General features: G+C 40.7%; 1 protein-coding gene across 1 annotated transcript in view; it reads left to right on the top strand.

Moving 5' to 3' along the window:
• Positions 1–14689, top strand: part of LOC127648292 (ras and Rab interactor 2-like) — a 55587-nt gene extending 40898 nt beyond the window's left edge. Inside the window, exons 8-11 of the mRNA XM_052132934.1 lie at positions 2242–2547; positions 11788–11919; positions 12031–12197; positions 13222–14689. Coding sequence (XP_051988894.1) covers positions 2242–2547; positions 11788–11919; positions 12031–12197; positions 13222–13539 — 923 coding nt within the window. The 3' untranslated portion in view covers positions 13540–14689. The remainder of the gene's footprint in view (positions 1–2241; positions 2548–11787; positions 11920–12030; positions 12198–13221) is intronic.
• The last annotated feature ends 975 nt before the right edge of the window (positions 14690–15664 follow it).

The raw sequence follows: 15664 nt of genomic DNA, 5'->3' as shown, positions 1-15664 counted from the left end.
ACAGGGTTTAAATACAAGAATGTGAGACAAAGGGGCCAATGAACAACCAGAACACAAACTAGATGACAAGGTGATTAACAGAAGCAAATGACAAATTAACAAGGGCAGGTGAAAACAATGAACAGTGAACACGAGGGAAAACAAGACTATGGAGTTACAAGGGTGCCAAAAGTGAAAACTAAGGAGCTACAAAAGTGACAAAAATGACAAACAAAGGGCAACGAAAAAACAAGACAGGGTATACATAACAGAAATACATTTTTATGGTAATCAACATTATGCCACAAATGCTGTCGATTTAGCTTAATTTGTATTGAACCCAGAATATTCCTTTAAGAAGCAACATGTTCCAAACAACATTTAGTAATGTTATTGTGGGAAACTCCGCTTCGGATAATACACCTTGGATAGAGGTTAGACGCAAGTTGAAATTAGATTTAATTTTATAGATTTAATTTTTATTTTTATGGAAGAATCACAATACTAAAAGAAAAACATCCAATCTTTTATAGCTTGTGTTGCTTGAAGAACTGATAATGTGGTTTCAAAAAGATGAGTTATCTCCCCCAAATCAAAGCAAGCAATAAAAACCAACCTCATCTCTGGGTCTGTAGGGATGTATGCTGTTTCAGATGTTGCTGGAGGCATTTGTATTTTCCACTTTGCATTTATCATTAGCACATAGCACATTCCCACGCATACTTCAGGAAACACATTGAGAGAGAGAGAGAGAGAGAGAGAGAGAGAGAGGGGAGGGGGGGGTTGTTGGGAGATTTTCTTGTTTGCTATAATGTGTCTGGATCTTTCTTGCTCTGTACAAAAAGTAATTTATATTGAACAGAGGAGCTTATTCTTTTATTGTCAAGCTGCTCAATGGCTGTGTACCTACAGTATATGTACAGTACATTCTCACAGGCAAAAGTATGTTTAATGGAGTAAAAGTGGTATGTGTTCAGAAAGGCACATAGATTACAAAAGAATAGGCTTACAAGAAATCTGCACACTTTTATCACATTTTCTGTGTCTGTAACACAGTTAAAGGGAAAGGAGGAGGCGAGAACCAGCTTGACAATATAAATAATATTTTATTGATCAACTTAACCAAAAACACACAAACATAACCGCACACAGGTTAGCTGCCTGTAATTCTCTCTCTCTCTCTCGAACTGTCGTCTCCGGCCACCTTTATCCCTCGTGCGCCCCATCAGGCTGATTGGTCCAGGCGTGCATCGTTCCAGCCCGGCCCACCCACCTCCACTCTACAGTATTGTATTGAAAATCTGCAGAATTTTACAGAATGCTTTTAAATTTGGTAAAAAGCACTGAAAAGAACTGAGAGTACTACACTCTTATTGGTACTTAAGAGCATTCTTAAATTAGTCAAAATATTTAAAAGAATGTTCTGGTTTCAACACATGTTAAGCTCTGTCAACATCATGAGACTTTCAATGGAAGTGAATAGGGCAAGGTGTTGCACTGGGACAGATGTTAAAATACACACTGTTTCGAAAGTTTAACCACCAGACTTAAACATTATATGTGCTGAAATGAGAGTAATCTGATAAAAACACTTACTAACCTTGACTGTGCAAAGTTTTATCCGGTAAGCATGTTAACTTTCACACAATATATGCAAGGATACCAGAAAGGGAATGATTGCATACAGAAAAATCCACCCATAAGAATTACACTGTAAGTAACGCCACTGGCATACAGGACAGGGGTGTGTCCAGGATTTTTTGCCAGGGGTGCAAAGGGGAGGCAAGAGTCGAGTTAGGGGTGGCATCCAGTAAGTTTGTCTGACGTGTGGTGTTGTCTTGCTGAGGATTCCGTCTGACTGGGGGGTCTACTGAGGCAGAACGCTGTGTCCTCCCAGACACGAGTGGAACGTTGTTATGGTCCATGTGCAACACGGAAAGGTTAAGCCATTGTGCACAATCTCCAGGATGCGGGCAGGGTCTGAGTTGGGGTGGCAAAGTATGGCTTATTTTCACAAACTGAGGGATGAGTTGAAATTGCCTCAGATACTGTTCATAGAGCGTAAATTGTTTTGAACCATGAACATTTGCTTTAATAAAAAAATAGGCAAGGGACATGGATGTGTATAACATTCAAATTCTTTGGCCATGGATTCCATGTGGGCCTTCTGTAAAACCATTTCTCCCCAAACTAACATCTCACAGTCACTCTGCAACATAAAGGCTTAGTATCCTCTTTCATTTTCTGTCATGCGACCCACAGATCTGGCACTGGAGAAGGCTCTGTTTGGCTGCGTATTGAAACCGTTGAAAGTTCAGCTGCAGCAGACGCTTGTCTCTCTTCACACGAGGGATGGCTCCTTACAGAGGATTACTGACAGCATGCTGGCCTGCCAGGAGGGGACACTAGAGCTGCTGGGTGTACGAGTGGGATTCCTGGATATTCGAGGCATAGACAGAGCAAAGAATAAACTCACGTTAATGCAACGCAGCCATTCACCAATTGACAAGGTGTTACTTTTGCTGCAGGTGTGCAAGAGTGTGTACAAAGCCATGGGGACACTGCCTGGTGAGTAAAGATTTAATGTCACTGCTGGAATTTATCACTCTCTAACTAGTTTAGAATTAGCTGTATGTCTTATTAAAGTTAAATGGAAAGTTCACCCAAAATAAAACTCAGCAAAAAAGAAACGTTCCTTTTTCAGGACACTGTATTTTAAAGATAATTTTATAAACTCCAAATAACTTTACAGATCGTTATTGTAAGTGTTAAACAATGTTTTCCATGCTTGTTCAATGAACCATAAACAATTCATGAACATGCACCTGTGGAATGGTAGTTAAGACACTAACAGCTTACAGACAGTAGGCAAAAAAGGTCACAGTTATAAAAACTTAGGACACTAAAGAGACTGTTCTACTGACTCTGAAATACACCAAAAGGAAGATGCCCAGGGTCCCTGCTCAGCTGTGTGAACGTGCCTTAGGCATGCTACATGGAGGCATGAGGACGGCAGATGTGGCCAGGGCAATAAATTGCACTGTCCATACTATTGTGCCTAAGACAGCGCTACAGGGAGTCAGGAAGGACAGCTGATCATCCTCGCAGCGGCAGACCATGTGTAACAACACATGCACAGGATCGGTACATCCGAATATCACAACTGCGGGACAGGTACAGGATGGCAATAACAACTGTCCGAGTTACACCAGGAATGCACAATCCCTCCATTAGTGCTCTGACTGTTCACAATAGGCTGAGAGAGGCTGGACTGAGGGCTTGTAGGCCTGTTGTAAGGCAGGTCCTTACCAGACATCACCGGCAACAATGTTGCCAATGGGCACAAACCCACATTCGATGGACCAGACAGGACTGGCAAAAAAGTGCTCTTCACTGACAAGTCATGGTTTTGTCTCACCAGGGGTGATGGTCAGACTCAAAGGTATGAGTGTTACACCGAGGCCTGTACTCTGGAGCAGGACTGAATTGGAGGTGGAGGGTCTATCATGGTCTGGGGTGGTGTGTTACAGCATCATCGGACTGAGCTTGTTGTCATTTGCGTGCAAACTCAATGCTGTCCGTTACAGGGGCAAACTCAACGCTGTCTGTTACAGGGAAGACATCCTCAAGTGGCACCCTTCCTGCAGGCTCATCCTGAAATGACCCTCCAGCATGACATTGCAACCAGCCATACTGCTCATTCCATGGATGATTTCCTGCAAGACAGGAGATGGTCAGTGTACTGCCATGGCCAGTGAAGAGCCCGGATCTCAATCCCATTGAACACATCTGGGACCTGTTGGATCAGAGGGTGACGGCTATGGACATTCCCCCCATAAATGTCAGGGAAATTTCAAGTGACTTGGTGGAAGAATAGGGTCTCATAGCAAGAACTGGAAAATCTGGTGCAGTCCATGAGGAGGAGTACGTAATGCTTAATGACCAAGCCACACCAGATAATGACTGTTACTTTTGATTTTGACCCCCCCATGCATTATTCCATGTCTGTGAAACTTGTTCAGTTTATGTCTAAGATGTTGAATCTTTTTATGTTCATACTAATATTTACACATGTTAAGTTTGCTGAAAATAAAAGCAGTTGAAAGTGAGAGGACATTTATTTTTTGCTGAGTTTAATAATAATAATAATCTCTTTATTTTCTCACCCTCATGCCGTCTCAAACTTGTACGACTTTCTTCCTTCTGCTGAACACGAAATGTTGATGTATGATGTAGGGAAGTGGTTCCCAACCCTGTTCCTGGAGCCCCCCCCAGACTCTCTGTGGTCATTAAAAATCCCTAGGGCACTTTCTCGTAAAGAGTAGGGGTTTAACACCGGTGTCCTGGCCAAAGTCCCCCATTGGCCCCTATCTATCATGGCCTCCTAATAATCTCCATCCCTGAATTGGCTACATCACTCTACCATCTCCTCTCCACCAATAGCTGGTGTGTGGTGGGCGTTCTGGCGCACTATGGCTGCCGTCGCATCATCCAGGTAGATGGTGGACCGAATTGACTCGGAGGTATCAATAATTAAGACATTTACTGAATTTTAACAATAATACATTTAATAATGGCCATAAAATAAAAATGCATTTCAATTTCATAAAATTTCATAGCCAGATTATCCTTGGTGCGTTCATGAGAGAAAGCTCCTCGATATTCAGCCTATTACAAGACTACATACCAAATAAATAATGGACATGAAATATTGATTTGTGCTTAAATTATGTAATTATGTGACGAGAAATAAATAGCTGAACAGCTGAAATCCACCTCCGGTTTGCGTCAGAGTTCTGTTGGTGTTTAGTTTGTGAAGATGACCGTCTGACTCCTCAATATTCAGCCTATTACAAGCCTATTGCCAAATAAATAAATGCACATAAATACAAATAATTTTATTAGCTCACTTGAAGAGATCACACAGTGATCCAAGAAGCACGAGAGATGGCTCGCAGAACCCGGATGAGCGGTCTGATACTTCGAAATCGTATCAGACCACTGGATAGCGCCATTGACCAATCAGAATCAAGTATTTCAGAGAGCCGTGTCATATATACACTTAATAAAGGGCAGAGTAGATGCAAATTAATGAAATTGCACCCACAAATTGATTTTTTAAGCTTGACAGTCACAAAAATGCGAGAGCAAATTATTATGAATGAAAGGCAGGTATTAATTTGATTTGCACTGTGCATCATGCTGTCACTGTGGCAATAAAGAGACTTTGACAATGGATAACCATAGAACGCACATTGATGACACACACTAATGTGAAATTAAATAATTTCTTATTCTGTTATTTTAGGACTCCAACTATTTTAGAACTTGTGGTTATTTTTGATATCTAAACTGATAACATGCTGATGCATAAGCATAACTAACAATTTATGCCCAAATAAGTTTGCAACTTAATGTTTAAAAAAAAAATTTAAACTGGTGAAATATTGAAAAAGTTTCTTTCCAGAACTTGAAATGGGCCAATATGCATTGTTACACCGAACAGCTGTCATCTTGATCCCATTAAATTGTCAGTGTTTCACTATTATGTTCTCGAGGACTCTTATTTTTATATAGTTTTTGTCTTCTGTAATCAGTTTACCATGAACTACATTTCCCATGTTGCACTGCCCTCATCACCTGTTCTCCATTCCCTCATCATCACCTGTTTGTATAAATACGCTCTAGATTTGTTTCCTCATTGTCAGTTCTGTTTGTTGTTACTTGTGTTCATGTTGATTTGTTTCTTCATTAAAAGCCTGTAAATAGATCCATCACCTCCCGTCTCATCTCAGCTACAACAAAATGTGACAGAAATGAGCAATGAGTGTCGGTTATCTCCAGTGAAGCTTCCTGTGTCCCTCTCAAGCACAGCTAACTTAGCCAAGGTTAAGATGATTGTGGTTTGAAATTCAGATTTTGTTTTAGTATACATTAGTGGTGTGAGGCCTTAATGTTTACTGTACATAATTTGCTTCTTTGTGAATTATAAATTCGCTCAGCTTCATTCTGAAATATTTCAAGAAAAGAGAGTTATGCATGCATATTCTCATCAACTACTATTACACTGTTAAATAGAAGGGATTTTATGATGATATCATATACAGCAATCCTATAAATAAACATTTACTATATTAAATTCCATATTGAATAAAAATTAATTGTTATTTAGTGAGTGTCACAGTTCTGCCTGACACGCCCAGCACTTACACTCCACGTTCTCTCTCTCTCCCGAATACTAATCACCCGCACCTGAAACCTGTTCCCACATCAATCTGCCTCACTGTATATAAGCTCCACTCTCCATTCACTCTGGTTCTGGTCTCACACGTTGATCATAGACTCACTTACCTGCTTCTTCTCCTAGACGTTTCATGGTCATCGTCCAGAGCTCCTCGCTCCTTCGTTCCAGCAACATTCCACGTAAGTCTCCTCTCCAACGCTCCGGCGTGTTCTAGCTCCTCACTCCATTGCTCCATCGTCAAGTTCCCGTGATCTCCTCTCCAAGCTCCTCGCTCCATCATTCCAGCTACGTTCCACGTAGTTCTCCTCTCCAACGCGCCGGTGTGTTCAAGCTCCTCACTTCATCACTCCATCGTCAAGTTCCCGTGATCTCCTCTCCATTGCACTGTGGTGTGCACTCAGGTTCACCAGCTCCCCTAAATCCCTTAATAAACATCACCTCCGGGTTTAACACTACCATCGAGTCTGTGTATCTGTTACAGTGAGAGCTGTACTGCAAGCCTCCTTTTGGAGGGTGTGTTCAACATATTAGTTAGCTATTTGCATGATTTTTCATTATAAATCAGCTACAAAACTCCCAGATGCAATTTCGTAGGTATCACAGCATCAGGACCTGCACCAGCCGACTAAATGACAGCTTCTTCCCCCAAGCAATCAGACTTTTGAACACTTTTGTACACAAGCACTGCACTTTATTAATCTTATATCTCACACTGGACTGTCATAATTATATTCTCCACGATAAAACTACAGTATATACAGTATATATATATATATATTTTTATTTTTTTTGTATATACTTTTATTTTTTATTTGTATTGTATGTGCATTCTATATTGTGTGTATTGTTTACTGTACATTGTATATTATTATTGTGTTGTGTAATTATGTGTACATTTGATATGTAATTTGTGTTGTGTAAATATGTTGTTTATTGTAAATTAGTATTAGTAACTGTCATGACTGCTATGTTGCTTGGAACTGCACACAAGAATTTCACCTACTGTTGCACTTGTGTATATGGTTGTGTGACAATAAAGTGATTTGATTTGATTTATGCGATTATCTAATCAGCCAATTATGTGGCAGCAGAGCAATGCATAAAATCATGCGGATATGGGTCATGATTGTTGGTGCCAGACGGGCTGGTTTGAGTGTCTCTGTAACTGATGATCTCCTGGGATTTTCATGCACAACAGTCTCTAGAATGTATAGAGAATGGTGCAAAAAACAAAAAACAACCAGTGAGTGGCAGTTTTGTGGACGGAGAGGTGTAGAGTATGAACGGAAAATCATGAACTCATTAACTCTGAATGCAATGCACACATTTATGCGAAGGCTCCTAAACCCACACCCTGTGACTCCCCATCTAAATCACGAGGTACTGCCAGCAAGTCTGGGAGTTAGAATGCTTCTTGACGTTTTTACAACCCAAAGAGCCTGTTCAGAGACACTCGTGATATCGCCATCTACACACTGAAAATCTATACACACACACGTTCATACCATTTAAAACCAAGAAATGGCTTATTTTTAAGGAAATATGTTTTATTCCCGTATGCTTGGGTATTTCTGCTGCTATATCAAACTAGTTAAGATTGTTTAGTTGTGTAGTTAATCTCTGAGGGCTTATATAAAGAGTCTAAGAATATATATTCACTTTTAAGTGTACCAAATACAAGTTTCTTGGTATCAAATTAAACCTTACGACTCGCCCTAGCTGAATATATATATAAGGTTACATTAAAATGTATTTTGCTATGTTTTACCATCTTTTGAGTGATTCAAACCACATCCGGACCCTGTCATAAATTAGGCAAATGACTAGCCTTGACAAGACAAAGGGAACCATCCGCGCCAAAACTGAGGAGCCTCATTGGGTCATTCCTCCCAAAGGAGGCGTAACCTCCCTACCTTAAAAGTCAGGATCTGGTGTGGAATCACTCTCTCTTTGTCCTCTTATCCTTACATCTCTCTCTTACACTTTTCTTACTCCCTTACTCTTCTGAACCTCTTCAAGTTTTCTTCAACTTCTCTTCAAACTCTCGTCAGACATGTCTTTTGTTTTATTTGGTGTTTATCTCAGTCTTTTTCTTGTCTTCGGACAAAGCTCAACACTACGTTTTTGGGGCAGTCCGATATCCTCTGGGTGAAAGGACTCTCTCTCAGTTTCAACCATTACTCCTAAGATGCTTTGAACTTCCCGCGAGCGATCCAGCTCGAGAAGCACCAACAGAAATCCTCCATCTCACGGATGCAACGAGGACATTCACGCACACACGCAGTCTTGTTCAGCGACACAAAGGTCCATTTTGCAAGTATTATCCCATCTAAATTCAAATGCGTTAAAGTGTGTAAGTCCCTTGCTGGCTTTTAAGGTTTAACTGTTGTAACAAGTTTGCTATCATTTTCCTTACTGTTTTACTTTGTTTGTAATATGTCAAATGTTTGTTGTTAAATGTGTTATATGTTTGTTTAAGTGTAGTGATATATCCTAGTTCCTTGTATTAAACCCAATTATACGCTTGATTGTCTGTGTTTGTTGGTCATAAAGCAAAGCCTCTTTAATGCGCGATCTAAAGCTACGAGCTGATATTATCAAAGTAAGTTAACATGCTTTGATTAAGTAAGCTTATATTAAGAATAAACCTTCTGGAGAATTGATCAAGAGTGTCAAGCAAAGTGGTTCGGTGGACGAACTGATTGGTTGCAGTACGGGTTAATTCCATTAAGGTGTTCTGAAAATTAATACAGCCTGTCTGCATATGATGTATATTCCTAATTAATTATAATTCGTTGTGTTAATTATCTATATATATCTGAAGTAGACTTTTGGGCTATATAACCCCTGTTTTGGGGCAATTTAGAATGTATTGGTATCTCGTTCAAACCATATGATTAATCATTGATTACAATCATTAATATTAATTGTACATTCCCCAAACCTGAACCAAGAAACCCTACAGAGGTCAAAGGAGAATGGCCAGACTGGTTTAAGCTGACAGAGAGGCTATAGTTCTCAGATAACTCCTTTGTACAATTGTAGTTAGCATAATAGCATCTCAGAATGCACAACACATCGAACTTTAAGGTGGATGGGCTACAACAGCAGAAGAACACATCAGGTTCCACTTCTGTCAGCAAAGAACAAAAAGCTGAAGCTGCAGTGGGCACAGGCTCACCAAAACTAGACAGTTGAAGATGGGAAAAACATAGCCTGGTCTGATGAATCTTGAACGGTCCAGGGCCTTGTTTCCCAAAACGAGTAGATCGTAGAATTTATCTTACGATTCATCTTAGTTTTGCGGCCCGTTTCCCAAAAGCATCATGACTGAATGATTTAAGAGTGCTCTGTAGAGTTTTGGATCAATCAGTATTGGGAAATGTTAACCTGTTAATACCGATCTCATTGCTTGAATGCTACAGCCTATTTGAGGATTGTTGCTGACCATGTGCATCCCTTCATGGCCACAATTTATCCATCTTCTAATGGCTACTTCCAGCATGATAATGCAACATATCACAAAGCAAAAGTTGTCTCAAACTGGTTTCATGAACATGACAATGAGTTCACTGTTCTTGAGTGGCCTTCCCAGTCACAGGATCTGAATCCAATAGAACACCTTTGGCATGTGGTAGAACAGAAGATTGAAAAATCTGCAGAAATCGTGTGATGTAATCATGTCAACATGAACCACAATCTCAAAGGAATTTTTCCAACATTTTGTGGAATCCATGCCACAAAGAACGTCTAGGTTACGGATGTAACCTCCGTTCCCTGATGGAGGGAATGAGACGTTGTGTCGGAGAAGCGACACTAGGGGTCTCTCTTGAGCACAGAATATACCTCTGATCTATGAAAAAAGGCCAATGGCAGTCAGTATTTTCATACCTCACCCCCGGACATACGGGTATAAAGGCGAAGCAAATACTAGAGTTCATTCAGGATTTTTCTGAAGAGCCGGAAATGTTTCACGGCAAAATTGAGACGTGGAAGTACGCGTCCTTCGGGTCTACCGCTGCAAACCAATCTAGGTGCTGGACGCATGTCAAGATACCCTTGTGTGTGAGCATTTTGAACGGGAGTTTGAGCAGCGCTCGGTTGAAAACTCGCAGGTCCAAGATTGGTCATAAGGTGCCGCTTTTCTTGGGTACAATGAAGTAAGGGCTGTAGAAACCCTTCTTCATTTTGGTTAGAGGGATAGGCTCTATCGCGTCTTTGAGTAGAAGAGTAGCGCAGGAGTTTGGCATGTTGGCCGTGCACTGCGGTAAAGTGGACGCCCGTGAAGGGGGGCAGGGGCCTGGCAAACTGAATTGCATAACCGGGTCAGATGGTCCGGGCCAGCCAGCGAGACGGGTTGGGAAGTGAGAGCCACACATCCAATCTCCGTGCTAGGGGCACCAAAGGGACGAGTATTTTTGACGTACCCGGAAGGGCTTCGCAGCGGGGCGGAGCAGGTAGTACGCCCTCGGGAGGCGAGGACGCGTCCCGAGGCTCTGGTGCTGAGAAAAGACTCGAAGCACTTACCTTGCTCCGCACATCCGGCAGGGGGCAGGTTAGTGACTGAGGAGGAGGTCCTGTAATGGTGTCCTCTGGACTCGTCAGAACCGGCTGGCTGGGGAACAGTCGTGGGGCTGAAGGCGGATCTGGGGCCGTGTCCAGCATGCCGGGACTGTTGAGGCCTGGCGGCAGAGTGCCGTGAGAACAAGGAAAAAGGAAATAGCTCTATTATTGAGAACGTGAGTACCGCAGCCCCCGTTAGGGGGTGTGGCAAATGAAATTAATTCAACAAAAGATTCTCCTCCCGGCCCCCCACCGGGGAACGGAGTGGTCTTACCAGCTCCGGAGCTAACATCTCGGTCTCTGGGTCGGTCATCTCAGGAGCGCCTGGGAGCCTTTGGGGTCCTCGAGGGGGTCCGTGAGATGAGGGGGCGTCCATCTTCTGCGGGGAGCTCGACGCCGGGGCTGAGAGCTGGGCCCATGTTTGTTGAGGCGGAGCACTGCTTTTCTTTCTTTCTTGAAAGCCGCAGGAGGACGCCCTCGGCGAGCAGACAGGGCATGGCCCCTGGCAGCAGGTTTGCGGCAGGGCAGGATGTGTGAAATGGCCTCCATCTGTTTCTTCACCACTGAGGACTGCAGGGTGGCATCGTCAGGTGGTGTCGCCGAATGGACGGAGATGGGAGACGGGAGCATTTGAGAAAGCGTGCTTTGCCTACCTCCTCTACTGCGACCAGGTCCAGTCCATGTGTTGCGTTTCCGGACCACGAGGGTGGCCATCGCCTGTTCGAGTGCAGTTTGTAAATGGATAATTATTTGGCAGGTCATGTAATTAATTCAATAAAAAAATTATCGATTGACAGCCCTAACAAAAACACATCACACATCCTTCAAAATATCTTTGTTTGTATTCCACAGAAGAAAGAATGCCCTACAGGTCTGAAATGACATGAGTGAGCAAACGATGTGAGAATTATCATTTTGGGGTGAACTATTCTTTTAAGACTTTAAATGAATCCTTGACTGTACTGTAAGTACAAGTTTACTTTACTTTTTTATTTCTACAGATCATGAAGTGGGGTCTGAGGACTTCCTACCGGCATTGTCCTATGTGCTAGTTCAGTGTAATATCCCGCAACTATTGCTAGAGACGGAGTACATGATGGAACTGCTTGAGCCATCATGGCTAACAGGAGAAGGTAAAAGAGAAGGCACCTCAAAATCAAAAAGGAATAGACTCTGTTGCCAACCCTTGTAAGCTGGTTACCACGAGCTCTAACCTTAACCCTGACCCTGCACATCTTTCATAGGTGGATACTACTTGACAAGTTTTTATGCCAGTATATGGCTGATTCAGAGCAAGCCTGGGAGCACACCCACTTGTAGTTTGACCAATGAGGCTCAACAGAGCTTGAGGGAGTGGAGCAGGAGGCGTGGCCAAGAAGCAAAAGCCCAGAAGGACAGTCAGCAGAAACAGGTTGAAACCAAGACACACACACCGTCTTGATTTTTTCTTTTCTTCACTGCACTCTTTAATTCACTTATTGCCCAATTATTAGGAAAACAGATTTTAAAGGTTTAAAGGTTATTTAAATAAAAAAAATTGAATACAGAGTTTCTATAAATAACAACTTTGTTTGAAAAAGGTTGAAGACGCCTGCCTTAAACAGCTTTGGCAACAAAATACTGTATTTCTAAATGAAACACAATATCAATGCTGCGTTCCATTCAAAGTAGGATGTGGGAAATTCTGATTTGATACCTCCAATCTCCGACAAAATATGCATTCCATTGCCTGATGCACAGAAGATATAAACAAACAAAGCTTGTATGCTCCCATTATTTTAGCAGGTGTTTTATTGTTACCAGAGACATCTCCTAGCAACCAAATTGATAAATGATGCTGCAATACTACCATATGTTGTACAAGCATACAATTCTCAAAAGACTGCCCCATATTTTAACACCTGTCCCTGCAAATATTTGGAAACTGGTTTTATTAATATGTAATTTAGGACTCATTGATGGATATTATTTAATAAAAGTAAATGTTTATCAGTAACTCTGTACATCTCATGCCGACATGTTTGTGTGAATTTTCAAGTTGAAAGTCGTACTTCAAGGGGCATTCCATTGCATTTATCTTAGTAGGAAATTGGAAATTCCGAATTTCCGAGTTTAATGGAATGCAGCATAAGACATGATCTAGGGTGGGGCTTCATTTTATCCATCAAGATTAGATAGGATCATGAGGTGGTGTAATATGCTATGATGTTATTGGATAGTATTGTTTTCCCCTTGATAAGGACAGCAGAAGAGAAGTCTTTTCAGAGGAAGAGAACGTTATTGTGACGATAGCAAATATTGAAACCAATAGTTTATTTTTTTAGAGTAGAATGCCCTGCTAAATTGTGCACAAAATAAAATTACTTATTTCTCACTCTTTAGTATAAAGTTCTCAAATCCACCGCTTACTCTGTGTGTTTGTGTTGTTTGTGTAGAGGTTTGTCCGTGTGTTATTCCAGGATGACAGTCGTTGTGCAGTGCGGACACTGCTCTGGAAGGCAGGGGAGAACGTAGATGCACTGGCCCAAACCTGCGCTGGTCTGTTTGGTGTGAACGATCCCCAGCACTATTGTCTGTTCTGGAGGAGTGAAGGGGAGATGCATCCTCTACCTGCCCACATTCAGCCCCATCAGCTGGGCATGTACGAGGGAGGATCTCTGTCGTACCTCCGCTCTGATCACGACTTTAGCAAAGTGCGCAGATTGACCAGAGGGGGCGCTGTCGATCTTGGGGAGTCTGTGTGTGAGGAGTGAAGAGAAACAGGTGTAGAATTACTTTTTCACTTTTGGTCGCATTTGTGGCAAGACGATTTGAATGCTGTATATTTTTCAACGGATGATGGTGATTATTTTTTGTGTGCGTGTGTGTTCATTATGTGTAACAAATCAGAAAGCACATCAGTGTTTTAGATGAATTGAAACAGATGAGATGTGCTAATAATGCAAAAAGCAATATCTGCCTAACGAGAGGATCTGGAAAGAGTTTAGCAATCTGAGATTTAATTGTAACTTAAAGATTGGCTTGCCAGAAGTGTGTATTGCCAAACAACAATACCAAAGTATTGAATATTCATAAAAAATATTCATAAAACATTTACATAATATATGTATGCATCTGTGATGCTCTGTATTTGGGTCATTCTCAGGAGACGGTTCCATTTGCCGGTGTCCCCAAGAATTTATTAACAGGATACTGAACCGATTTTAGGGACATTATTTGTTGCTAAATTTTGGTGTGTAATGCAACAGAAAAAACATTTAAATAAGATTTTGTTTCATAGGAATATCAGCCAATCTGCAAGTGCCCATTCAACCCATTATATTTCAATGGGCTAAGGTGCATCCCAAATCATACACACTTCTGCACTATTTTACAGCATTTTGTTGTCTAGCATTTCGGACACTTTGTGCTTTTGGCAGTCATGCTTGCACTACTTAGCGGAAGGGGCAGGGTTACCAGGCTGCGATGCTGTAATTAATGGTGAAATTGACAACCCAGCACCTTGCAAATGTGAGTACAATGCTTTACTATCACCCACACTGTGGGAATATGTACGTTATTTGAGATATAAGTATTAAACTGAGGTTGGCTAACATGCTAAAGCTAGCAGCAATACATGGCATGCATTTGAAATCTTCAGCTGTTAAACGAAGAATGCTTCCGTGGAATAAAAAAACTTTAGTGTTCTATTTGGGACTATCCTTCATATTGAAAATTCATACACCAGATGGCCGAGTGCTATTCATGCAATATCATGCTATTTTTTTAGCTTTCCAGAGAATATGCGGAATTTTTCCCTATACTTTCTGTCTAAGTCCCACTATGCTGTGACATTGCCTCAAAAATATTGTTTGCTTTTTCTGGGAATGACATCATAATTAATTTGACCACATAATTAAAACAGAAGCAAGTTTCTGACGACTTACAGCTTTTAATCTCTATTTGTGTTTTTATTAATAGTTATAAATGTATTAATAATATTTTATTATATAATTATTTATTAATAGTTATTTTTATTATTATGTTTACACTTATATTGGCTTTAATTTGCTTATCTTAATAGAAAAATATTATAGTGATCAATTATTATTTATTTTTACAAATAATATGGTTACATTTTTAACAAAAAATATTGCCCCCAATATTTATGATTACTGGCGGAGATAAGAATCCAGTAACTTTTTTAATAAAATAACAATTAGTATAGCATAAGCAAAAATGTCACCATTTCCTGAGAAGGACCCATGTGGTATTTGGACTATATTGTGAGCTATGTTTGTGCATTTTACAATAACACTACTGGTACTATAGCCTGCTCTGATTGCTCACCTGTACGAGTATTACTTGAAATGCACCAGTTATGTTATAAGCATTAATTCAATTGTTTGGAAAATACAGTGGAATATGCATCATCATAAACAGTTCTTAATTCTCTAATGAATCAATACTAATGTATTATGCTTATAAATTCAGACAAAAAAATGCACCATGCCGAATTCACTGAATGTACAACTGTAATTTCACCCTATGGTGGACAGATAAACATGGTGACATTTTCGGTGACTTCAGTTTTGATTTATGACTGCATCTCATAACAGGAAGAAATGCTGTTAAAGGGATAGTTCACAGAAAAATGGAAATTCTGTACCCATGTACTAACCCTCATGACCCTGTATGACTTTCTATGTTGAGTGGAAGACAAAATTACTTGTTAGTTGTTTACAGGTGAAACTCGAAAAATTTGAATATCGGGCAAAAGTTCATTAATTTCAGTAATTCAACTTAAAAGGTGAAACTAATATATTATATAGACTCATTACAAGCAAAGTAAGATATTTCAAGCCTTTATTTGATATCATTTTTATGATTATGGCTTAC

The sequence above is a fragment of the Xyrauchen texanus genome, chromosome 1, assembly GCF_025860055.1.
Source record: "Xyrauchen texanus isolate HMW12.3.18 chromosome 1, RBS_HiC_50CHRs, whole genome shotgun sequence".
Lineage (NCBI taxonomy): Eukaryota > Metazoa > Chordata > Actinopteri > Cypriniformes > Catostomidae > Xyrauchen > Xyrauchen texanus.
Note: the sequence above shows the minus strand (reverse complement) of the source record. Positions and strands in the feature narration are given on the sequence as shown.